Raw genomic sequence first — 27,992 nt, 5'->3', positions numbered from 1 at the left:
TAGTCTCAGAAGAATAGCAGTACTATATTAATCAGGTTTCACTTTTTGCAAGGGCTAAATGCACTTACTTTATAAACTCTTTCATGTGTCACAAACTTTACACCGTGCATTTTACAAATAGCTGGTTTATTTATACTTTGGGTGACAGAATAACTCAGTTTTACTCTCCAGCAATGCTTAAAAAAAAAAAAAATGAGATGATTAGTGTTTTTTTGTTCTGCTTGGTGATGCAATAACACTTTCAGAGAGAAGAGAGTTCCACTTAAATATCTGGGGTTTGTAATTTAAAATAGTCAAAGCCTGTAGAAAACTAGATGGAACCATGGTGATTTCAGTGAAGAGGCAGACAGGATGTTATGGAATGATAGCTAGAGAGTGTCAAAGGTGTTCTATCTTACTGAAAGCAGAAGGAAAACAATGTGCTTTATAGACTGTCATTGATAATGGATTAGTAACAATTCAGTAGAATGAGAAAACAGAAGCAAGTTATTAATCTGGAGATGAAGTTAACTTTCTTAAATACAAAGAAATATCACAAAGAGATTAATCTTAATAATCTTGTGCTAGATTTTCATGAGAATTGTTCTTTTCTTTTTAAAATTTTCCTGTCATTTAAGATCAGGTAGACTCTAATATGTTTGATAAACGCTGCCCCACCCTCCACCAGCACTGGTGATTTAACTCTGGGTCTCTCACATGCCAAGCAAATGTTCTACTCCTGAGTTATATCCTGGGTCCTTTTTTTTTTTTTTTTTTTTTAATTTTAAGACAGTGTCTTGCTAAGTTGCCTGGCCTTGAACTTGGATCATCCTCCCTCAGCCTCCTAAGTAACTACAAGTATAGGTGTGCCCCATCCACCTGGCTAATACTTATTTTTTAGAGTATGGTTTATTTATTTAAAAACCTTTCTTTTGGACTAAGAAAATTATATAGTTGGGTTGGAAATACCATTAGAGTCAAATGATCCTGTCATTTTGCCAGAGGTGGGGGTTGAGGGTTGGGGATTGAACTCAGGGGCACTAGACCACGAAGCCTCATCCTCAGACCTATTTTGTAGTTTTTATTTAGAGACAGGGTCTCACTGAGTTGCTTAGTGCCTCACTTTGCTGAGGTTCCCTTTGAACTCACGATCCTCCTGCCTTAGCCTCCCAAGCTACTGGGATTATAGGTCTGTACCACCATGCCTGGCAGATACTGTCATTTTTAACTAATCATCAGACATGTCCTGAATTTAACAAACATGACTTTACTTTTTTTTTTCTTACTAAAATTTTTATTAACTTTATGTATTTTTTTTCTCTTCATAAAAAGCCTTTGGGGGTTTGGGGTTGTAGTTCATTGATAGAGTGCTTGCCTAGCATGTGAGAGGCACTGGGTTCAATCCTCAGCACCATGTGAAAATAAATAAATAAATAAATATAGGTGTTGTGTCTACGTACAACTAAAAAAATATTTTTAAAAAAAGCCTTTGGAATATAAGAATTTAACCAGATGGTCAAAAGTTTGTTGGGATGCCTTTTGAACTAAGTCTATGAATGTTTACAGTTGTGTAGAGGAGAGAACGCATTTAATGGTGTGGTGATTTTCATTCAACAGAATATTTTACCATCTCTTATAAATTAGTACATATTGCACTAGTTTTTAATTCTCATGGCAACAATTCTAATGCTGAAACATTTTTAAATCTTATGTGTTCAAGGAGAATATAGCTTTTCTTCCTAACCCATGTTTATGCAAATAGCATGATAGACACAAATGATGCAAAGATGGCTTTGCATTTTTACCTCAAAAGGGGTAAAAACATCCAATGCAGAAATTAGGAATTCACTTAACTATATGAAGTAAGACTCTTATATTGTCTCAAAGAATGTTTGATGAATCATTGAACATCAATGAATTTGTTGGTCTCCCCACTTTTCTCCATTAACTATAGTGTTTCTACTTCTTGGAGTAGTATACTTATTAAATATTTTTACATAATTCAGCTAATGTTTGTCCCATGCAAAATGATTAATTATAGGAGAATTAGACCTCAAATGTAGTGAATGATCTTTACATCATGTAATTAAATGTACTTTTTGACACTAAAGGTTTTTCCTGAAAAATTTAAGCCATCTGTATTTAACTAGTGGGTAGCATAATGATTGATATAAAATAGATAAGAAATAGGGTATGTTTTCCTTGAACACTATAGCAGACCTATTCCTTTTATAACCTCAGTCTATGTCTAGACTCAATTTTGCATAATTTCCTACCCTATCATATTTTAACTTTAATCTTTTGTCTTTGAATACTGATTTTAATGATTTCTTGTATTCCTTAGTCATATTTTGCTGAGTAGAAGATTAAATGAATGTCCTACTTAAATACATACTTTGTATTTTATTTTTTAAAAATATTTTTTTAGTTGGACATGATACCTGTATTTTATTTATTTATTTTTTTATGTGGTGTTGAGGATCGAACCCAGTGCTCGCATAAGCTAGGCAAGCCCTCTACCACTGAGCCCCAGCCCCAGCCCCCATACTTTTTATTTTAGGTATTTTTACTTAAGTAGAAAATGCAAGTTAATGACAACAGCCATAAAAGAAACACACATTATGCTAAAGTCACGTGTTTTAACGTAGGTCTTCACTCTTCATTAAATTACTTGTGGTTCTGGGGTATTGAGGAGAGAACAGTTCAGGTCCTCCTCAGAATTAATTGACCCGGGATGAGGATCAGGCCTTAATATGTTTAAAAAACCCTGAGCAGCCAGGTTTGAGAACTTCTGATATATCACTTTAAAAATTGATTCTTATATTTCCTTCCTGTGTATGGTAGATTCCTAAGGATTTCCCCATAAAAAGATGGGAAGAAACTATAAAATAACAAAGCAGAGCATGAATAATCAAGGGTTAGTTGAGAGAGCATCATCTTCTTCTTTTTTTTCTTTTTTTTAAATCGCATAGTATGAAATGGCTAGCTGTACTCTACTACCACCTCCATTGTGGCCCTCTCAAATGGATCTTTATTTTCTTAAGAGAAGGGCTTGGTGCCCCTTTTGCTCCCTGTTAATATTTTCAACCCATTTCTTCATTTGGAAAGCATTGACAGAACCTTTTATTAAAGATGACACTGTCAGATACATATACTGTGTCCATCTGCCTACCTCTGCAGCACTGTCATTGTGTGAAAACTTTCATTGTCATCTTCATGACTCCTGCTGTGGCTTCAGCATCCACATAGAGCTAGTCTTTTGGGGCTTGTCTTTCTCATTTATAGAGTCTGCCTTGGCCACTCTCTTTAATCAATATTAGAAAATTTTTCTCTCTAAAATCTTAATCCCTAATTTCATACTCTAAGCAAAACTTTGTTTCTTTTTAGTTTTTTTTTTTTTTTAATCCTTTTTATTCTTTTTCTAAGACAGGGTGTCACTATGTTGCCCAGACTGGCATTAAACTCTTCGGCTCAAGCCATTCTCTCCCCCTTAGCCACTTGAATAGCTTGGATTACAGACACGTGCCACTGTTCCCTATTTCTCAGCATATTTTTAGATGAGCCTTGCTTTCTGTAATTCTTCTACTTCACTGATGATGTTGTCTCATTAGTCTACCACCACTGTGTATACATCTACCTCATGTTGTCTTTTTGTTTCCCTTTCCCCCTAAATTTTATTGCCTAAGAATACAATCACTCTTACTGTCCTTCCCTCTAAATCCCATCTGGCAATTTTATCTAGTGCTGTTTCTTCATCTGCCAAAATCCCAGCTCTGGTCATGTGTCCAGAGGGACAATTCTATGCCACTGAAGAAAATCCCAACAATAATCATGTTCTCACCACTGGGTTTTAAATCACTAGTTGTCAGTTTGGGGCTATTTTGAACTCCCTTTACCCTGGAGGGCACATTTTGATAATGTCTGGAGACATTTTTAGTAGTCACAGCTGGATTAGTGCCACTGGCATTGAGTGGGAGAGGCCAGGATTATTGCTGAACATGACTTTGCTGTCTTTCTTCATGCTCCTTCATAGCAAACCTGCGTTCTCTCTCCACTAACCTCCTTTGTAGCCCCTTTTATTTCTTCTGCCTTCTGCATAAGGCTTTCATTTCTATTATGCTAGTAATACTTTTATCAAAGTGAATTATTAGTTATACCAAATACAGTAGCCATTTTTATTTCCTAGCAACTTTTGACACAATTGACCTCCTTGTTCCTTAGATTTGTTGTAATCCACTTCTCTGTTTTTGTTTTGCCTACTGCACAGTCCTGTTTCTTCACTGATTTATTCTTCCTTTTGCCTTACATTCTGCATATTGAACTGTATAGAAGTTTTATTAACTTTATAGAGGGTTTAGTGTTAGATCTTTTCTTTCCACTGAAGTCTTTCTTTACCCATTTTAATCCAGTCCAATGAATTTTAAGCATGAATCCCCTGCTGATGGCTTCCAGCTCATACAATCAGCCCTGGTAACCCCTTGATGTTTATCTGGCAGCCTATCTTGATCTTTGTCCTAAGACTTGTGGACATCTTAAACTCAGTGTGTATAAAATGAAATTCTTGATTTCTTAACTAAAAACCTGTTTTTCCTCCATTCAGACTTTCCTGTTTTGATGGGTAACTCTCAGTTACTTAAGCTATCTCCTTGGCAACATTCTGTTCCTCTGTCTTCTCACCCTACCTCCGTTGAACTAAGCAGTAGTATGGTCTACTATATCCCCAAAATATAGTCCAGTAGCCTGTATGTTGTGTCTTTTTCACCTGGAAGTTTTTGTTAAGGTTTCCCTACCTCCATTCATACTCCCCACAAGATGACCAGGGTGAGATTTTTTTAAAATGCATATCAGAGTATATCACCTACTTTTCAAACTCAATTGCTTCTCAGTGCATTTGGAGTAAAACATAGTTCTTTAGGATGCTCCTTTTCCCCAACCCTATCAATTTCTGACCCATTTCCCTGGGTGGTTTTCCTTTTAAAAATCATTTTACTTATAAACCAGACACAAAAGTATCTTTATCAATTTATCATGTGAGACTCCACCCTCCTCCACAGTTTAAATTTCATGAATGTGAGAATCTTGTTTATTCAGTATACTACTATATCCCTAGTGCCTAAAATAATATATATTGTATTTGTTGGGTAAATGAATAAAATTGTGTGAGCAGAAATGGGATATCTGCAGTATGCTCTTATCAGTTCCCACAGGAAATCAGTAATTTAAAGGTAGTTTAAAGCTGTTTAGTTGTTATTATAACTTTTTAAAAGTATAAGTGGATTAGGACCAATTTGATTACAAAACTACATCAAGTTAGAAGTTTTCATTTTAGTCCCTCTTGATTTTCATAGGCAATATAAAATTCAGAAATAATGATAAAATAGGTAATTTTTAAAACCATACATAGATAGCCATATTGTATTCAAGTTCAAGTATTAAACAGTTGTAACAGCTCGTGCATTTTTTATTATAGAGAGGTAGGTGACTAGGATAAAGATGTTGCATACTGAGGCCTGGGGTTGTAGCTCAGCGGAGGAGCACTTGCCTAGCATGTGTGAAGCCCTGGGTTTGATCCTCAGCACCACTAAAAATAAAGGTATTGTGTCCAACTACAACTAAAAATTAAATATTAAAAAAAAAGATACTACATACTGAGACTCCGACCTCTGTCCCCTAGAGAAGACAAAGCAAGGCACTTGTATTGATACTTTCTCTGAAAATAGCTGCTAAAAACTTCATTGCTTAAAACCAAAACTTCTTGTGCTCATGTCTATCCTCACTTTCAAACTTGAATTCCTTTTTATCACAAGCAAACTAATAAGAAGGGCCCACCTAGGACATAAATGCTCCAAGAGAGAGTGTTGTAGAGCAGGAGCCAGGGTGTGTCCAGAGCAGACTAAGACTTCTCTAAGGCTCCACATGTGCATTTGGAATAAGTAGCATCCTTTCTCCTTGTTCAAGGAAAAAGGAAGAGTTTGAGAATTAGTAAAGTCTTAGTTTTTGTTAGAGGCAAGCATATTCAAAAATATTAGATATCTTAACCAGTTTCAAAGCAGTAGACTACTAACCACTTATGTTCAAACCACTACTAACTACTTATATTCAAACTAACTACTTATATTCAAACCAATCACTGTAGTTCCTGAAATTATGATTCATACCCCTGAATACTAATGTGTGACTCATGGAATGAAATTATTTCCCTCTCATTCATTTTGCCATGATACAATGAAGTAATCTTAGGAGAGCCAATAGTTATCATCTAACAAAAACAGATCTTCAGTATTATAAAGTACTAATTAAATAGGATTAGCATGCCTCTCAGGTCCTGTCTAAAAAGAATGTACTTCCTTAACAATGAAAAGAATGTCATTATTAGACAGTTACTCTAAAATTCTACTTTATAGTGACCTAGGAATGGTACTGTATGAACACCCAAAGATAAGATTGTTTTCAAGGCTTGTTTTTTATTGAGACAGCTAATGAAAAGTCTGAAGTAGTATTAATCATTATAAAGATCCAAATACCACTACTTACAGAAATGTTCTTAATATGGTAAAGAAATGCCAGATTCTAATTCATCGCTGTGTTTTTCTTTTTTTTCTTGGTCTCCTTTAGGTATTCAAATCTGATTTTGAACTTGTTTTCTTTGATGGTTGATGCAAACATTCCAGATATTGCTCTTGAACCAGATAAAACTGTGAAAAAGGTAATTTTTGTACATCTTCAGATATCATGTTTACTTTTCATATATAAAAAAAGTTTAGGGTTTTAGCAACTCACTTCCCCTTATTGTCTCAGCCTGTGAATTATTAAGTAATAAAAACTAAGAGGCCTTTTGTATGATTTTTTTTTCAAATTTTAGAATGCACTAGTCTCTCAAGTTGTCTGAATCCAGTTTGTTCTCCTCCCTGCCTTGTTCCTGCCCACGTCTCAGGAAGAGGATACCATATCTAGAGAGATAGTTTATTACTACAAGCCTTGCTTGCTCTTTGTTCATTTAACATTTAAAATAAGACTAATGGCACTCCCAAGAGAAAAATGCAGAGACTATAATATCATATAGGAGAAAATAGCCACTTTTTTTCCTTTCCATCCATACCTTGGATTATGTTTTTTTGTTTTGTTACTGTGTCAGAGGGGTAGAGACTTCTTTAACTCAGCCTGAAAAGAGAACAGTATTTATGTATGATGTATCATATTGCATTCTACTGTCATGTATAGCTAATTAAAACCAATTTTAAAATTATATAAAAAAAGAGAAAGGACATCAAAGGAAAGCCATCATGTAGTCAGTTTTCCACAGGTATTTTATCTTGAATTCTAGCAAGAGATGGGAGGAACAGCAGTGGAGTTGAAGGTTCTTATCTGAATTAATTTCTCATTATCTAAATCATTGAAAGGAAAACAATAAATAAAGCATACTATTTATCCAAAGGTAACATAAGATGATATTAGATATCAATATGATATGATTTTCAACTTACAGAAGTATAAAAATCTCTTGAGTGTTGGCACTCTCAGAGGTGGAATTGATCTGGTGTTTGTAAAATTATAAAGAGCACCTTAATGCTCTAATTTCTAATATATCTGACTTTGAACAATATTAGGTACCTCTGACTGAACCAAATGAGAGTAATCTTTCCTAATTTTATACATCATTAGCAAACAATGAGGAATTTTAATATAAATATTTTATTATTAAACCATTTTGGAAAAGTATACTTTTATCAAAATTCTTTTTCTCTTTCTTTTTTCTTCTCAATAGCACATTGACTTTTCCCATTTATTCATTTTTTTCAGCCAGCACTATTCAATAAAAATTAATTTTTTCTTCAGCAAAAAATAGATTATTTACCACACTACTTTTTGGCATGTCCTATTTTTTAATCATTGAATTTCTTTTTATTGACTAAAACTCATCTATCAGGAAATATTGGTTGATGAAAATTTCTTTAGCTGTAATCAATGACTCTTCTATTTCAAATGTTGCTTTTTTTGTTGTTTCAATCTATTATATTCAGGATCTTTTCGATGTTTATTTTAAATCCATTTATCTGATGTCTGTCATATGTTCACTTTTCCTTGACTACAGAATGTTCAAAAGTCATTTATGAAAGTTCTAGCAGTATTTGTCAAATTGAGTGAGGCAGTTTGTTTGGCTAGTTAAGCAGTTTTCTTCTGCTGCTTATTAGATCCATCTCTGTTTATTTTAGGAAGTCCCGAGAGTTCCCTGTTGTTACCAGCTATCTTTATAATATTGTGTTTTAAAACATAAAGCAATTCATTTCATGATAAAAGCAAAGAACAAAAGCATCATATTTAGTCATTTTTATTTTAGACTAGAGTTCTCTAGTTGTTTATTATGGTTTCAGTTAAGTAAATATTTTTTAAAAAGCATTTGAGCATATTGTTTCTTAAAAGAGTATTATAAGTTTTTTTTTATTTTCTGATGTTTTATCAATAATGTGAAGTCATCAATTTCAACGTGAACTTGGAATTTAAATAATATAATATTGAAAAATTGGGATTGGCTAAAATTTATGTTTAATATTGGTTGATATTTTTCAAGAAATAGATTTTTATACTTTGATGATTATGATTACTAACACTATTTCATAGTGTTACTAATTGGAAAATTTCCACAGTGGCCTCAAATCAAAGCCAGCTAGAGAAACAAAGTAGTGTTTGTTTTCAAAGAAGTAGATTATTCATATTATTTGAGTTATCATAACAACATGACAATGATACTTTTTTGTCTCCATAACTTAATATAGTATCAATTTTTTTCAGCTTTTTGGAAACAGGTTATGTGACATTTTTGTTAATCAGAATTATTTATTTTTTTGAAAATATGGCTGTCCAAAAATGTGAGATGGATTTGATGAGATTTAATAACAAAATATGGCATTTCAAAAAATAGCAGAAACAGGAAAGTCTCTCTCTGACCTCCTACCATTCTGTGCTAAAGCAGGTGGTAAAAGAATTCTCTGGCCAAAAATAGTTCATAAGACCACCATTTCAGAGTGGGCCTATTCTAAACCTGTGAAAAAGAAATGTCACACAATGATGCCAAGAAAAACCTGAACAGAGATTCAGCTTCCTTCATTTCGTTTCCATTTGATCATACCCGTTTTTGTTTGTCTAATCATATTTCTATACAACTATTCCATTTTGTATCATATTTAAGATAAGATATATACAGTTTTTTCTGTTTCTTAGTATCTTCATATTCTGCAGGCTCCTGTGTTGCATAAAGCATTATATTACATATTATAAATAAAATTATATTCCTTTGTTAATATTTTAGGGCGGGTGTTGGGGGGCCACTGGTAGTTTAACCCAAGAGCAATTTACCACTGAGCTATATTCCCAGAGTTTTTTTTATTTTTGAGATAGGGTCTTGCAAAGTTTCCCAGGCTGCCTCAGCCTCCACCCTAACTGGGAATTATAGGCCTATGCCACCACACCAAGCTAATATGTTTTTTTTTATGTAGCCATGAAACTTGTGATGGGTGAGAAATCTTTTCCCCCACTACAGGATCAAAATTTTACACATAAAGTTATAAGTCAAAAAAGTGTTAATTGAGTGGTTATTATACTGTAGTGTGTCATGCAGTGCATAGTTCTGTAAGAAGCTTACTTAAAAAATTATTTTAATTCTTTAAAGCTAATCATTTATAGCAAAGGTATCTAAAAAATAATACATACTGTTAAAAACAAAGTATTGTGCTGCTAGTGTAACTAAAGCTTAGTGGATAGAATAATTTTCAGCAATGAGCAAATCAATCTTATTAGTATAGTATGTAAATATAATGTTTATGATTCCTACAAATATTAGCAAGTATATTTGTCATGCAAAAATAGAGATGTTTATGTAACAAGTGCCCATTACTCACCAGTCATTTATAACAAATGTTAACATTTTACCTATTTACATTAGATCATGTTTTATTAATGAATGAAAATGCTATACTCAGTATTAAATTGTGCCCATTCACATTTTCTAATAAGGGTAATCATACTTTCATACTTTGGGCATCATTTTCCTATGAATGTATTCTATACTTTATTCATTTACTCTAGTATTTTTTTTTTGTTCTCTGTTGTCTGTGAAGCACTGTCATAGTGTGTTTGTCGTAGAAAAAAAATATATATGATAAAAATGTCCCTGACTTCAGGGAGCTTATCTTCTAGTTAATGAAACAGACAAGAAATCAGTAAGTAAATACATCTACTATTAGGTAAAGGTCAATGTTGTAGGGAAACTAAAAAGGATGAATTTTGAGTTGGAAATGACATTGGAAATTTTAGATTTGGTAGCCAGGAGAAGATATGAACTCTTTGGAGAAAATTCAGAGATATTTTATAATCCTGTGGTCTAGAGGTAAGACTTCTTTTAAACTTCTATAACACTGGGATGAAGGAACCTTAGAACATTTGATATTCAAAAAAAAATATGTATTCTCTACCAATTATTAACTTTGTTTACTAGGGTTAGGGTAACTGAAAGAAAACAGTACCTTCAAGGAGTTTTAGATGTCTGCTTTTTTATAGGACTCTTTAGGAAAATAAACAAAGCAATAAATAGAAGACCAAGTGCAGTGAATAAGCATATAAACATGATTGCTGAACTCCCAGTGCTTTTTGATTCATGGTTCCTTTAATAATTAAAAAAAGATTTTAAATTATGGTAACAAGTTTATTCAGAGTAATTTTAGGTAACTATTTTGTTTTGAAGAATTAAATGGTATGTTTCTCTAAATTTATGTCTTACTAAACTTTAAAACAAAGGATTTAAATATAAGCAGCTACAAAACAGCTGAGGATCTATTTCAAATGACCTGTAAAATTAAATCACCTTTGATGCCTATAAGATTAACAAGTATACAAATCATAGTGCCTACTCTGATGGAATTTTGGCAATGTGTTTTGGATTTTTGTTGTTGTTTTTCTTTTTCCTTTATAGTAATATGTCATGTTTTACTTCAAACAATTTCAGCATTCTCTTTTAGCAGTAGTACTCTTTTTAAATTCTTGTCTTCATTCAAGTAAAGGATTTTTGTTTAATTTTAATGATGCTCAGTTAATAAATGAATTCAGCAAGAAAATAATGTTTACATTGAAACTTTTCCTTTCATCCTAATGAATCAGATTTGTTCCTTTGTTGTAATCACTTTGTGATTAAATTATTTTAAATTGGTTCAGGAAAAACTTTCTAATTCTAATTTTTTGAATAAGAAGAATTTTATGACTCTGCTTTTCTTATTTTAATGAAAGTTGTTATTTTAGAGATGCTAAACACTAAATTATTTTAAACAAAGATCTTTTTTTTCTATGTTAACATTTAGTCTTTTAAATGTTGTATTTTGAGTTATGTAAGGGTAAAGATTAGTTATAACACTGTTTTTCTTATGCAGGCGTATATAGCTTAGTCTTGTGCTGAGGGTTTTGTTTCAGAATAGCATTGTACACCTAAGAATGTAGGTGCCAAAAGAGTGTAAGTTAATTTTAATTTTTGTGCCAAAGGAGTCTTATTAAGGAAGTTGGGGCCTAATCCCACATGATGGAGATTAGGGCCTACTTTTTCTTCTACTAGACACAGGGTCTCTGGTTTTATTCCTAAATCCTTGATCCATTTTGAGTTGAGTTTTGTGCATGGTGAGAGACAGGGGTTTAATTTCATTCTGTTGCATATGGATTCCCAGTTTTCCCAGCATCATTTGTTGAAGAAGCTACCTTTTCTTCAATGCATGTTTGTCTAATATAAGATAATTGTAATTTTGTGGGTTAGTCTCTGTCCTGTATTCGGTACCATTGGTCTACCAGTCTGTTTTGGTGCCAATACCATGCTGTTTTTGTTAATATTGCGCTATAGTATAGTTTGTGGTATTGTGATGCCACCTGCTTCACTCTTCTTGTAAGGATTGCTTTAGTTATTCTGGGTCTCTTATTTTTCCAGATGAATTTCATGATTGCTTTTTCTATTTCTATGAGGAATGTCATTGGGATTTTGATCAGAATTGCATTAAATCTGTATAGTGCTTTTAGAAATATGGTCATTTTGATAATATTAATTCTGCCTATCCAAGAGCAAGGTAGATCTTTCTATCTTCTAAGGTCTTCTTTGACTTTCTTCTTTAGGGTTCTAAAATTTTCATTATATAGATCTTTCACTTCTTTCATTAAGTTGATTCCTAAGTATTTTTACTAAAAAGTTTCTTCTCAGCAAAAGAAACAATCTGTGGGGTGAATAGAGAGCCTATATCTTGGGAGCAAATCTTTACCCCTCATACATCAGATAAAGCACTAATCTCTAGGGTATATAAAGAACTCAAAAATATAAGCACCAAACAAATAACCCAATCAATAAATGGCCCAAGGACCTGAACAGACACTTCTCAGAAGATGATTTACAATCATTTAACAAATATATGAAAAAATGTTCATCATCACTAGCAATTAGAGAAATGCAAATCAAAACCACTCTAAGATTTCATCTCACTTCAGTCAGAATGGCAGCTATTATGCATACAAACAACAATAAGTGTTAGCAAGGATGTGGAGAAAAGGGTACACTCATACACTGCTGGTGGGACTGCAAATTGGTGCAGCCAATATGGAAAGCAGTACAGAGATTTCTTGGAAAATTGGGAATGGAACCACCATTTGACCCAGCTGTCCCTCTTCTCAGTCTATACTCAAAGGACTTAAAAATAACATACTACCGGGACATAGCCACATCAATGTTTATAGCAGCACAATTCACAATAGCTAAACTCTGGAACCAACCTAGATCCCCTTCAATAGATGAATGGATTAAAAAATGTGGCATATATACACAATGGAATTTTACTCAGCAATTAAAGAAATAAAATCATGGCATTTGCAGGTAAATGGATGGAATTAGAGAAGATAATGCTAAGTGAAGTTAGCCAATCCCCAAAAACCAAATACCGAATGTTTTCTTTGGTATAAGGAGGCTGATTCATAGTGGGACAAGGAGAGGGAGCATGGGAGGAATGGACAAACTCTAGTTAGGGCAGAGGGGTTGTAGGGTAAGGAAGGAGGCATGGGGTTATAAATGGTGGTGGAATGTGATGATTATTATTATCCAGAGTACATATATGAAGACATATTGGTGTGAATATACTTTGTGTACAACCCGAGATATGAAAAATTGTGTTTATATGTGTAATAAGGATTACAACACATTCCGCTGTCATATATAAAAAATAGAGTGTACATTGAAATGATATTAGAGATAAAATTTAATGTGAGGTGATAATTGGAATGTTAAAGTCTGGGGGTATAACTCAGTGGTAGAGCACTTGCCTGGCATAGGCAAGGCCTGGGTTTGATCCCCAGCACCTTGGGAGGGGAGTAGATAATTGGAACGTTAGGGGTGTGTGTGTGTGTGTGTGTGTGTGTGTGTGTGTGTGTAGAAAACGTACATTTGTTTATTTCCATATGGTGCAGAAACTTTAGGCTAACCTATGACTCTTCTATTGTTTCAATTCATAACTAATAAATTCTTCCTTAAAAGTAAGATTGCCTTTTGCCCCTTGACAACCCTATTGGTGTACAAAGCAAATGGCTCCTGACTTCTTCCAGAGTTTGGTCTGGCAATAGAATAAAGTAACAGATCAGAGATGGAATAAGGTGTCCTACCTTCTTCACATTTAGATAGTTGTTAATTATGGTACTCAGAATAACAACCTGGAATGTAAAGGTATCTTTGTTGCCAGGAATGAGAAATCTAAAAATTAGTATCAGCCACCAGAGATTTTTTTAGAAGAGCAGATTTAGTCACCCAGGCTTTTGTTTCCTTAACAATAGTTTCTTTCATAATAGCATGTTAAACCCTCAGGGACAGATTAGAATAATATAGTTTTAAATTAGCCTAACAAATTTAAGGAAATGTATTACTTATTTCTATTTTGTAATCATTAAATGTGTATACATTTTAATAGAAAAATAAGCTGTCCAGTTTTCAGTTTTTAAATGGATCCAAATTGAGGTTCATGAAGCTAATGGGAAGAAAAATTAATATGACAAATTTCTGCTTTGAAAATAGAGAAGTCATATAACTTGATTATGTGCTCAGTGGCAATTATAACCTTTCCAGTGAACATCAGCAACTGATAATTTCACTGACATTCAAGGGACTAGTAAACTTCAGGAATATTCTGTGCCGATTGCTGAAAGTAGGCATCTCCAGCTGTCTATTGGTTACAGTGGATGCCTCTGCTGTGAAATGCCCATGGCTTTCTTTAAAAGTCATGCTGCCAAGGACTAGTTTTTAGTAAATCTTCTTTCAGATGTGAAGTGTGAAGCTATAATGAAAACATGTTCTCTGTAATTAAAAGATAGTAAGTGTACAATTGATCTCTGAAATTGGGATTTAAATACTCAGGAGACTTGCCTATTTTTGCTTACTGTCTACTTGACTAGTGAGTATGTGTGTCATTATTTATAGCTGCTCTAAAATCCTTTCACTTGAATGATAAAGTATGTTTTTAGAACATGTAGATTTTGCTTATTATATATTTTTGTGAGAAATATAGAAATATGTACCTTTTTTCCATAAAGTTATTCTAATATATCTCTTTATTCATTATGTTATCATTTGATTATGGATGGAACAAAAACAAGAGTTTGTAGGTAATTCAATTGATGATATGACTGATAATCCAAGGGGATAAATAATTACCTGTCCAGCACAATTTCTGAGGTTACCCTTTTGTGTTGGATATGGAAAGTAGGAATACCTTTTGGTAAGTTAAAAAAAAAAAATCAATTACTATAGGCTTGATATAAGGAAGGTTTGTCCAGATTAAACCTCTCCCTTTGTTCTATACACAAGTTATACAACCATGTACTTAGGTGTGAAATTCAATACTAATTATTGTTTGCAAAGAAAATGCTGGTGAGACTGTCTTTGGAAGATTGTAGCTCTTCAAATGAACATGATGTAATCCTCTATGTCTAGTGTAATTTAAAGGTTTTGATCTGTGGAACACAAAAAGACATGAGAGAAATTTAATCAGAGTGAAAGAAAATATATAGAAAACCCAACACAGATACAAACGTAGGTGACTCTGAAGAGCAAAACTAAAATGAAAAAATGTACTCAGGTGTTGCTTAATGACAGAAAGTGTTCTGAGAAGGGCACCATTTGGTGGTTTCATCATTGTTTAAACGTTATTTATCTTACACCAGCCTAGATGGGCAGCCTACTCACTATACACTTAGGCTATGTGACACAAGTATATATAGTATTGCCTGTTGCCACTAGAGACATGATGAACAAAATCCACAAGGTTAAATCTAACAAAGAGAAAATAATGTTACCAAGAGATGTGGTAAACAGAAGATGTTTGAAATTACTTCTTATACAATAGGATGTGTTGTTTTGTGTAAGAGTTTCTTTTTCTTTCTTTTGTTGTTAGGAAGTAGAACATGTAGGTTTTGATAGTTAATTATGGTACTCAAAATAATAATAAAAATTATAGCAGATACATAAACTAGTAGCATATTGATTTATTTTGAAGTATTATTACTATACATAATTTTGTGTGCTATACTTGTATACAAGTGGCAATACCAAAAGTTTTTTTTACACCAGCATCACCACAAGCATGAGTAATGCTTTGCACTGTGATTTAGACCTCTATGGTATTACTAGGTGTGAGGGCTTTTTCAGTTCCATTATAAATCTTAGGGGATCACCATCATGGATGTGGTCCATAATTGACTGAAACCTTATGAGTGGCCATGTTTTGGCTCACCTGTTCTTTTAGATTCATTAGAGCAGCTTGTAATGGTAATAGTAAAATGGGCTCCTCAAAACATAATTAGCCACTGCTGAAATTTTATTACTGATTTAATGACTATCAGAGCTGTTTTATTTTCTGCAAATGGTTGGTGATTGAAATGATTCTAGTGTGGTGTGAGATTGTAAGTGGATCATTAGGACTGAGGGGGGTGGTTGCATTACAGTAAAAGCTGTGAACAAATATTAAGTTATTTCTCTTAATAATCTGACATATCCCCAATGCACTAAGCATTAGAGTACCCTATTTGAAAGTCATTGATCCAGATAATAATTTTAAAATGCAGTAAAAAAACAAGCAAAAAACCACGAGTATTCTTTGGAAGCATAAGGAGTAACCAAAGCCAGACATAAACACAAAGAGTATCTACCTTTTAAAGATGAAGAGCAAAGGTGAGATTTTTAAGTTGGTAACCTTTTGCTTGAAAGTACTTTCCAGATTGTTTTGAGTGTAGGCATACTGATGAAGTATAAGAGGACAGTGTTTGGTGCTTGTGTGATAGGCAGGAAGTTAGGAAAGAAATTCTGGAAAAGTGACCGTCACAGAAGTAAGCTCATTGTTGTTCCAGTCTCCATACAAAATCTTCCCAAATCCTGACAGAATATGGAACTTTACAAAACTAAAGGTTCCATCAGATGGAAAAGCAGCAGCTAGAAACTTTAAAAAACTGAGAATTCTACACTGCACTGTTTTTATTTTAGCCAGTAGCCACTTACTAGAATGAATCTTCTTAGGAATGCAACAGAATTTACAGTCTCTATAACATACCATTTGGTATGTCTAGTATTCTGATAAAAAAAAACAATCCCTAGCTATGTGAAAAACAATTATGACACAAAGTCAATGAAAAGAAAGCAGTCAGTAGAAACTCTGAGATGACTGACCCACATGTCACAACCATTAGAAAACTGCTTTAAATCAGCTATTATGAATGTGTTCAAGGACTAAGGTAAAATATATAATGACTTAGCATATAGGGATCTCTCAACAGAGAAAAGGTAGAAATTAAATTCTAGGACTGTACACTAGCTAAAATGAAAAGTAGTTGGATAGCCTTAACAGCAGATTGGATATGACATTAGAAGAAGGACTTATAGAGCTTTAAGATAAATCAATAGAAATTATGTAATCTGAAGAATAGAAAGAATGTAATGCAATAAAAATGATTAGAATTAGCCAGGTATGGTAGCACACTTATGAAATTCCAGCAACTTGGAAGGCTGAGGCAGGAGGATTGCCAAGTTCAAGGCTAGCCTTAGCAACCTGATGAGCCAGATCTGGAGACATAGCTCAATTGTAGAGTGCCCCTGGGTTCAATCTCTAGGACTAAAAAGAAAAAGGAAAAAAAATGATGAAAACCTTAAAAACTTAGAAGACAATAACAGTAGTCTAACATAGTAGTAAATGTGATACCAAATAGAAAAAAAAAATTTAGTTGTAGTTGGACACAATACCTTTATTTTATTTATTTTTATGTGGTACTGAGGATCGAACCCAGTGCCTTGCGTGTGCCAGGCGAGCGCTCTAATGCTAAGCCACAACCCCAACCCCTAGACCTTTTTTTTTTTTTTTTTTTTTTGTACTGGGGATTGAACCCAGGGCCACTTAACCACTGAGCTACATCCCCAGCTCTCTTTATATTTTATTTAGAGACAGGGTTTTGCTGAGTTACTTTGTGCCTTCCTAAGTCTCTGAGGCTGTCTTTGAACTTGTTATCCTCCTGCCTTAGCCTCCCAGTTCACTGGGGTTACAGGTATACGCCACCTCGCCTGGTTCCAGTTAGTAGTTTTAGATCCTTTTTTTTTTTTTTTAAATTATACCTCTTTAAAGAGAATGTTTTCATAATTAGTTTTAAGAGCATTTTCTTTTCATGCAGTATATTTTTTTCTCAGGCTCTGTAATTTTTTATGTTCTTAACACACATGCTGTCTCTAAAGTAGAAATCATGAAAACAAAGGATTAAGCTAAAATAACATGGTTGTCATTATCTGGGATCTAGAAATGAAAGAATTAGGTTATTGAATATAAACCCTTATACACACTTCCATCAAATTACCCTTCACTTTTTATACCTACTTTTATTTCTTTATTCTGAGGCTGCAGAGCTGTCAAATTATATGGTGTATACTAGTCTAGTGCACTAAGCTATGACGACTATAGGTTTTTGGTATATCTTTTCATCTTCCTAGCTTTCTAGTAGTTAGATCCTGTACTTAAAAGGAAATACTCAATATGGATTGCATTTTTTTTTTTTAATTTCTGGTACTGAGGTTGAACCCAGGGTTTTATGCATACTAGGCAAGCACTCTACCCCTGAGCTATATCCACATCCCTTTTTACTTTATTTTGAAACAGGGTCTCACTAAGTTATCTAGGCTGGCCTTGAACTTGTGATCCTCCTGCCTTGGCCTCCTGAGTAACTGGAATTATTAAATGTAAACCATAGTGCCTTGCTGTAGATCACATTGTACCCACTTGGAAATCCCATTTACTCCTAATATGCTCTTCAGAAGTAGATGTGCATCATTTATAATAGGGGAACAGAGTAAGATGTGATGGTTATTTGTAGTGATGTGAGATTGACTATAAGCATGCATCACTTATGGTGAATTAAGGTCCCTGTTTTGGCTTTATAAATTCTCTTCATTTCTTTACCTCATAGATGGAGATATTATCTATTTTGAGGCCATGAAGGAGTCAGATGAAATGTTGCATATGTAGTACTTTGCCTAAAGTTTTGTACAAAGTTGTTCAGGAACTTTGGCTTTTAATATCGAGATCATCACTTAAATACATACAGATACATGTACATAAACTGATTTTTCTAGTAGTTAAAGCTATTGAAGATCAATTATAACTTTAAATATGAACTAAAAGAAAAAATTCCCTAGTCTTTGGAAACTACAGATCATTGAAGTACTTCTTTGCAGGGCTGTTGGCAACTGCAATAAAAAAGGAGACATTTTAGAAGATCTGGTTTAGTTTATTTTGCCAGGGATTAACATAGTTCCTATGAACTATGGTAATGAAAGTGGGGAGAATGTTAAAGACTGGCCTTGATATATCCATTCCACAGTGAACGACAGAGATAAAGTGAAGGGAATAATTAATTAATGTGTTGCAATTTGAATCACAAAGTAGTTCTACATCTAATTTTTGTAAAAAAAAAAAAAGTATAAGTTGAATTAAAAGAATTATTTTTCCTATTTTTGAAAGGAATAATTTCCAGTAAATTTCCATACGCATTAAGAATGATACTCAGAGTTCCTTTTATAAGCTATGAATCTCTTATTTGGCATATAAATAACTCCTGATATATTTTAATAATATCTGTATCAGTTTGAGTCTGTCTGTTCAAAAATATATATGTTTTTCTTCATTAAAAAGACTAATAGACTATTATCTTGTAGGTTCAGGATAAATTTCGTCTAGACCTGTCAGATGAAGAGGCGGTGCATTACATGCAGAGTTTGATTGATGAAAGCGTCCATGCTCTGTTTGCTGCAGTGGTAGAACAAATTCACAAGTTTGCCCAGGTAAGTTTTCGGAGGGCAGTGCATTTGTCTCCCTCAAGAGTCTTTGGAGAGCCTTACTTTTTGCCTCCTGATTGTCATCTTCTCTGTTGTTTTGTCAAGCCTCAATGGCATCTTGCCATCCAGTTGAAGCGACTATATTCCATGCATTATCAACTTCAAAGCATTTATTTTTCTTAGCATGGACTAAATTGGGGGGGACATACATAGATACCATTTCTTGAGAATGATTTGGGGTATGGTAGAAGCTTTGGGAAATGAGACTTAGGTATTTGTTGAGTTTTTGGGGGCGAGTAGTGGTGAGGTTATTAGGGATTGAACTCAGGGGCAGTTGACTACTGAGCCACATCCCCAGCCCTATTTTGTATTTTATTTAGAGACAGGGTATCACTGAGTTGCTTAGTGCCTTGCTTTTGCTGAGGCTGGCTTTGAACTACCTATCCTCCTGCCTCAGCCTCTCAAGCCTCTGGGATTACAGGCCTGTGCCACCATGCTCAGCCTCTGTTGGATTTTGATAAACATTGAAATACTAATTAAAGAGTTTAGAATCCATGGAAAGCAATCCACATCACACACCATAAAGGTCTCGCAATACTTAACTGTTAGCAATATGTGAATATATGTATATAAATATAAAAGGGAAGATCTTTAAATAGTAGCCTGTTGTGATGATATTCAGATTTAATATCTGCCTTATTTATGAATTTCATAGTGCAAATGATCTGAAAATGGTTAACAAAATAGAAAAATTAGACTGCTTTCCTTGTGAATGCCTTCCTGACTTCATACATTCACTAAATAATGTTTCTAATCACCCAAGCTTAAAGCCTGTCTATGATATCACCACCAGTCAGTGTCCAGTAGATTTGTCATCTCTTTTGCTTTTTTTTTTTTTTTTTTTTTTTTTGGCTACCTGGGCTTAAATCCAGGGGCACTTAACCACTGAGCCATGTCCCCAGCCTTTTTTTACTTCTTTGAATTTTGAGACAGTTGCTTTGGGCCTTGCGAAGATACTGAGGTTGGCCTCAAACTTGCATTTCTCCTGCCTCAACCTCCCTAGCCACTAGAGGTACAGGCATGTGCCACCATTTCTGGTGATTCAAGTCTTTTTGAGCTTTCCTATGTTTATTCTTTTCTTTTGGTGGGAGGTATTGAACCTCAGAGGCACTCAACCACTGAGCCCCATCCCCAGCTCTGTTTTGTATTTTTATTTAGAGACAGGGTCTCATTGAGTTGCTTAGCACCTCACCATTGCAGAGGCTGGCTTCAAATTCATGATCGTCCTATTTCAACCGCATGAGCTTGGGATTACAGACACGCACCACCATACCCAACTTTTATGTTTATTCTTATAAATATTCCAGTCAGATACATTTTGACAAAATAATATTTCACTTTGCTTTTTAAAATTTAAATATGCTTAGTATTTTCCCCATTGCCTGATAGTGAAGTCCAATCTTTAGCAGTTCAAAACCTTCCAGAATGCTGTGTTCTGAGCTACTTTCCCAATTCTTTTTCTCTATCTTGTTTTATTTCACCTTACTAGCCACTTTGCTACTGCTATTTCGTTAGCTCAGAATGTCTATCATTTTAATAATGCATCTGCTATAAGCTTCTGCCCACCAAAATTCAACCTACCCTCCAAAAGCTATTTATTTTAATGCCACTCTGATTCATCTTTCTCTGAATTTTCCTAGTACTTTTTATCTCAAGAGTTGTACTTGCGTTTTGCTTTCTATATTTGGATTGCCTTTTAACTCCTAAAATGCAAAATTCATGAAGGCTGATCTTCTGTCAGTCACATAGTAGTACGTGCTTTGTATACTTGAAAAATATCAAATGAACATAAAGGAATTTCTTCTTCTAAATGTTAGCTATTTGGACTACATTTTTATTACAAGTGTTACACCTCTGTATTATTCTAACCAATCATTTATTGAGATTAAAACTCAACTCGGATAGTAGTAGTGAAGTGACTTAAGTCAACCATTTAACCAGTTGTGGATATGAATCTACATATAGCATGATAGAGTTCGCCAGTAGCAGATTATCAGTCCGTATCTAGCATAGCAGAGTATGTTAAGAGTTATATTGGAAAAAGCCCAGAAGGGTACAGTGGCTTATCCAATATCAAGTGCCTAACAAGGGGCAGAACTAAAACTGATTCCCTCATCCAGGTTTTGTTGTTTGTGATGCAGGAGAGTATAGGAAAGCAAAAGTGGGCCTCTTAAAATGAGTCATAAGCACACTCCAGATTCATAGGGAGAAGAAATAGTTTAACTTCTTGATGGGAGAAGAGGATAGCATATGCAGAGAGAGAAGGAATTAAGTGTGGTATCTTTAATTCAAAATGCCACATTTGGCACTTTGAATTAAGTGTGGCATTTTAACATGCCTTGCCTTGAGTTTGAGTCTTCAAGTTCTGTTAAATTTGTTACGTACTTTATTTTAGTGGTTTGGTTTTTAAATTTTATTGTTAATTTTATAGAAGATATCTGTTTTGCTATCTGGATTTAAGAATAAAAGGGCCATTTTTCTTCATTCTCTGTATTAAAGATAGAGAAGATAAAGAGCCTGATTTTAAAAAAAAAGAAAGGAAGAAAGATAAAGAGGGCTGTACTGTTACTCAGGGGAGGAATAATAGAGGGATCTTGGTTTGCCTATGTCTCTGGGCCTCAACCATATAAATGTGTTTTAGTCATCATATTATAGATCAGAAGACTCTACTAAATAAAAAGTTGTTTCTTATCACATTCAGGTCTTCTTTACTAGAATTCCATATTCTTAGAGATGAGTTTTAAAATGCTCATGCTGTTGTTTAGACTTTCTTGTGCCAATACTATTTTACAACTGAAATAATATTAAAATAAAATAAGAATAACCTAAGTATATTTGTATCATTGGAACTTGCCTAAGCTTAAAAGTCTATGTGGCATAGTAAGCTTCATACAAGTCTTTTTAAATTACAAAATAATAGGGGCACAACTCTCTCATCTAATTTCAAGAGAAATTTATTTTCTCTTTAAAACACACACACACACATAATGTTTAAGTATTAATAAATTACATGCACATTCAAATTCTTGTGTCCAACATCCAGGTTTTGTCATAGTATTTATAATAATAATTCAAAATTGCTAATTGATTTGTAATTTTTGTGCATTTCAGTTCATTGTTATGGATTATTAATCCTAAAGTTTTAAAAATGGGGATAGGTTGATATATGTTAACAAAAGTTATAGTTATTTTAGCATAAAAGAAATTATATGCCAAAAGAAGAATAAAAATTGCCTGATACTACTATTATTTGAAATGCTGAAAAGGCTTATTTTCTTCCATCATGCAATTTCTTAGGAAGTATAGAGATTAAACACTGTAATATTCGTTGCCTAGCAACACCCATCTATTAGTGGTATAAATTTTAAACAAAAAAACACACTTATTTGGATCATTGTCTTTGAAATTACATTATCAGAACTTCACTCTTTTAAATTTTTTTAAAATTTTATTTATATAACAGCGGAATGCATTACAATTCTTTTTACACATATAGAGCACAATTTTTCATACCTCTGGTTGTATATAAAGTATATTCACACCAATTTGTGTCTTCATATATGACTTTGGATAATAATGATCATCACATTCCACCATCATTTATAACCCCATGCCCCTTCCCTTCCTCTCCAACCCCTCTGTCCTATCTAGAATTCCTCTATTCCTCCTATGCTCCCTTTCCCTATCCCACTATGAATCAGCCTCCTTATATCAGAGGAAACATTGAACATTTGGTTATTTGGGATTAGCTAACTTCACTTAGCTAATCTTCTAATCTTAGTTTATCTTCTCTAACTCCATCCATTTACCTGCAAATGCCAGAACTTCACTCTTTAAATGAAATGGTCTTTAAAGGGCCTTATAGTCTTGTCTGCATCGGAAAGGTAGAGGTTACCTAGTTTGTGTCACTTAAAGCAATAAAATAGGTTTTTCAGTGGCAGTCTCTCACATTCCAGTGTGTTTCCTCCATTTCTGCTTTTCCCTGTTTCGTCACTGACTGATAGTGAGCCTGGGCTGTGGTTTCCATTTATCTTAATACACCTTGAATCTAACTAATTGAATCTGTACAGATTAGAGCTAGAGATACTTTTTTTTTTTTTTTGGTAAACTAACTAAAGCAGTAAGAACAGTTTGAGTTCAGAAATTTTACCTAATTTCCAATTTTCCAAATCAACGTAGTAGAAACACATCACTGCCATCCATTTAACAAGAAGTTAGGTGTTCAAGGGGGGAAAGCACAGGATGGAGCAACCAAGGACACATTAATTAACAACTTTATAACTCCCTGTAGGGAGAGGCAATTCCTGGGACAGGTTACCTTAGCAACAGTTTTGTTTTGCTTTTTGGGGAGTGTGTTCTTAGGGAGGAGGAAGGGCTCTGAAGGAATTAACATTTCAGTCCCTCAGTGGGTAGTCTCCAGCTTCCTGGACTCATTCAAAGCATGTCTTTAAATTGGCCTCCTTGATCAACCTGACTCAATCTACCTATCTCCTAACTGCCTAATTCTGGCTTCAATACAGATCTGTTTTGTACCTTCTCATGTCTCATATCTGTTTCTAATTTATTTGGTTTATCTTAGGAGGAATTAAAAATAATAATAACAACTAAGAAACAATAATAGTCAAAATATCCGTAGCCTGTTGAACATTTAAATAAATGTCCTGGGAAATAGATAAAGTGTATTCTCTGTATCACCTTATTTAATTCCCACTCTTTTAAAGTAGGTTTATCACCAGAACTGTTTTACAGGTGAGAAAAACAAGCAAAAAGGTGACAGTTTCCTGGTTCAAACCCAAACCTGTGATATTGAAAATATATGTTAGTCACTAAATAATGTTTTTCTTGATAATACATCTAAGCTTTAATTTGTTATACATGAATAGATTTTATTGTGCATAATGTGTTTTTAAAGACATGCTTGTAAATTTTAATGTTTTTTTCTTTTCTTTCCTTAATCATTCATCTTTTTATCAAAATGGAAAAAAATTGAATGCTCTAATAGCCAAGAAAATATAATAAGCAGTGGAGTCACCAGTACCAGTTAATCTGAGAAAAATGATAAAATGGTATAACGTTTATTTTTCACACTGGCCACAACCAGTCTTGAATTTCACTGACCCCATGTCCCATCTTTGATCTATAGTCAGCACTGCTACATAGTACCCATTCATCACATGACAAGTGTTAAAGCCATCCAAGTAGTTAATTATTGTAATAGCAGCAGCAGATATTAGAGTGCTTAATAATTTTCATCTAAAATGTGCTGAAGTTTATTTTTTATGCAAACAAATTTAGTTTCCTTATCTTCTCTAAGGAAGACTTAAAACACTTAAGACATATCCTTGTTTGATTCATTAACTATTTCTAGCAAAGTTGTTTTATAGTCATTGTTTTTTTTTTAACACCTGTCTTTTATGTGTGTTAAACACTTAAATAAAAATTATTCAAATGAAGATGGAGTTGAATATTCGGATCCAGCTCTGCTACATAGTATTACTAATTCTTTTCCATGGATACAGATATTTTAATATATTGTAGAAAAACATTAGAGGCCATCTGTTCAGTATCATTCTTTCCCTCACACATAAAAATGTACATATACACATATGCAGTTTTTATTTGCTTCCCAAGTGCTTCCAGCTTAGACTTCTAGCTTGTCAGTGTAGATATTTTCACTTTGGCTTTTACCTGCATTTTCAACCTTTATCATTGTCTAACAGCCTTCAGAAAGAACCTTTGTAGCTCTGATTATCTGCCTGTTGTGACACTTCCTTAGACCTGATAACCCTGCAGTCCCACCAGCATTGTACTCTTTGTGCTTTTCCAGAATGTGTTGCCCACCCATTTACTCTACTTTTGAGTGCGTGTACATATTTTATGGTTCTTCCTGTGTATACAGATTTGGTCTTCATGGTTTAGTCTGAAGCATCTTAGGTATCTTCCACAGAACCTAAACCAGTTCCTGGCACATATAGGTACCAAATAAATGTATATGGTTTTATACTCCGATATTGCCTTTAGTGAAAATACTTAAGTTGTTTTTGAAATTACAAATGACAGTTGTAAAAGTAAATCTTGCCATATTCTTTCTAGAATTGCTACTATAAATTGTACGAGATTAAAATCAGTCAACATCTTCGTATTTTTCACATTTTTACATATGCATGGGTATGTGTATACATACATGTCAGTGAGATTTTCTCCCCCTTCACTTTTTTTTTTTTTTTGAGCAGAATAATGAGGTACAGTTCATAGACACAACAAAAGGGTGCATGGGGTGTGAATCACTGTCTCTTCACTCAGACCAAGAAATCTTTGTTTCTTTGCTTTCCACTTGATATCCTAATATTGAACATATTGCCATATTTACCCCAAATCAACTGTTCACTTGGCTGCTTTTCTTCTTTCAGGACTACTTCCTTTGGTTTGGCTTCCAGATAATTTGTGGAATGAAGTGGCTGAACTCTGTAATAAGCTACAGGTTGTTAGAGCCTGTCTAAATTATGTGGCATCAAGAAGTGAGGACACTAGTTATAGTATGAATCATCTGATCACCACACAATCCATTTTTTTTCTCATATAGTAATTGGGTCATCTTGAGCTTACAGTCAGCAAACAGCTCCTCCCTCAAGTATTTAAGTTAAGCCTCAGGAACCCTGTACACTGTGGTCAATTAAAATCCTCTGTAAAAGCTTTTAGCAAAGTAAATTATTCACTTTTTATATTAATAGAAATATTTTTGTAAGTATAGACTTCTGTTTATCTTTCTTCATGAACAGTGAATAAATTATATTCAATTTGTTTGTTTTTAATTTTTGTAGTATTGGAGAAAATGAAACTGAGTTTGCCCCATGAAGATGTACGACTCAGTAAGAAAACCGCATTAGAAGCATCCCGTATATAATGAAGACTTCAGAATAACAAAAAAATGAAGAGAGCGCTTCTTAAATGTTATACAATGTCTGAATTCCGTTTCCTTGAATGTCACTGCTTAAATATGATCTTAAAGAACTTGTTAAAATATTGTATATATTTTTTTCTAATATGTGCTTGTTAATAAGAAGTGAGGATCTTATTCCAGAATTATGTACATAATTTGAGAAATTTCATGTTGAAATAGTAAAAAACATTTTAACCTATGAGTTTAAAATCTCTTTTTTTATCTCATATTTTGCACTGGGACAGAGTTATATGAATTAGGATTAATTTCTGTTTCTAGAAGTTGTTTATTTTTTCTTCTTTCTCCTTTTCTCTCTCATTCACCTCTCCTATTCTACCATTTCTGTTTATTTGGTTTTCTATAATTTGCATAAAGTTTTATTTAAAAATTAAAGTTTTACACATCATAGCTCGTTCTTTATCCTTGAAGAACTGATTGTAGAAAACCTCTATTTTCCAGGGTGGAGTGGGTGGGATCCCACCAACTCCAGTGGTGCTGATAATGTGTGGGTTCAAGCATCGGCCCTGTGTTCTCTGTCCCCTGTCCCTTCTCACCATTGCTGTAGGCAGTACAAGAAGCTTTGGAAGGCCACCAAGCTGTATACAAGGATACGCTGAGGAGCCATTGCAGTTCCTGGGGACATTGCTGAAGCCTATAGATGGGGCAGTTAGAGGTGTGGGAAAAAGAAATTTATACTTCAAAGTGATACTCATTTTCTCTATTTATAAATGTTGTGTTTTGGGGAGCCATGTTGTCTTTTGTTTCATTTTTAGATACAGCTCACAATTCTAAGTTGTAATGATGTAAAGTAGAATGTGGAAGTATAGTTATCTGTAACTGGATAGAAGGTAATATGATGCAGATTTTCATATTGAGCATAAGAGATTACACATTCATGTAAGACAGTGTGATCTTTCTGCAATAAATTCTTTTTTGATACAAGCTGAATTTTCAAAGGTTTTTAAGATAGCTCACCTAGACTTGTTAATGTAATGCATCCTTTCTGATTGAATTAAAATAAGTTTTGGTCTTTTAGGACTTGAAGTTCCTCTAATCTGAGCAACATAATAATGTTTTCATATAGAAGTTACATAGTCATACAACTTTGTCTTGGAAGAAAAAGAATATTTCGGGTTTTTTGTGCTTAATAAATATTAAAGTATCAAATGGCAAGAAAGATGAAGGTTAAATTATAGCACAGTTTCTGAGAATTGCATTAATTATGATATTTATTTGTCACAAAATTCTCCTTGAGCTTGCCTCTTTAGAATGAGGTTACCAGCTGGAAAGCAGGCATATAATTAAGAGACATCCTACAGGTGTATGGAATATGATTTGTGCATAATGTACATGCAGATTTTAAAAAATGGTAAAAGACAAAAAGCCTTTTATACATCTTAAAAAGAGTTTATACTTAAACTAATTGGTAAGTTCCATCCTCTTCTTTCTTTCTTTTCTTCACATATTTATATATATAATATATATAGAATAATATATATATAATATATATATATATATATTTTTTTTTTTTTTTTTTTTTTTGGCCTGGAAGCTTTCACACCTACCATACTTGTCCTTTTGGTCTTTTTTCTACTGGGACCTCCTCCAAAAGTTTTCTCCTAATAGCCCTGTTGAAAAAGGTCTCTACTT

General features: G+C 33.7%; 1 protein-coding gene across 2 annotated transcripts in view; it reads left to right on the top strand.

Moving 5' to 3' along the window:
- The window catches only part of Pik3c3 (phosphatidylinositol 3-kinase catalytic subunit type 3), a 121,815-nt gene extending 94,373 nt beyond the window's left edge, over positions 1-27,442 (top strand). The window contains exons 22-24 of one of the 2 annotated variants that reach the window (XM_026409522.2): positions 6,595-6,685; positions 19,223-19,348; positions 26,224-27,442. In XM_026409522.2, the coding sequence (XP_026265307.1) occupies positions 6,595-6,685; positions 19,223-19,348; positions 26,224-26,238 (232 nt within the window). In that variant the 3' untranslated portion in view covers positions 26,239-27,442. The remainder of the gene's footprint in view (positions 1-6,594; positions 6,686-19,222; positions 19,349-26,223) is intronic. The other variant, XM_026409521.2, reaches the window with a different exon arrangement.
- The last annotated feature ends 550 nt before the right edge of the window (positions 27,443-27,992 follow it).

Source organism: Urocitellus parryii, chromosome 13 (genome assembly GCF_045843805.1).
Source record: "Urocitellus parryii isolate mUroPar1 chromosome 13, mUroPar1.hap1, whole genome shotgun sequence".
NCBI lineage: Eukaryota > Metazoa > Chordata > Mammalia > Rodentia > Sciuridae > Urocitellus > Urocitellus parryii.
The sequence above is the reverse complement of the archived record's forward strand: the minus strand, read 5'-3'. Positions and strand labels throughout refer to the sequence as shown.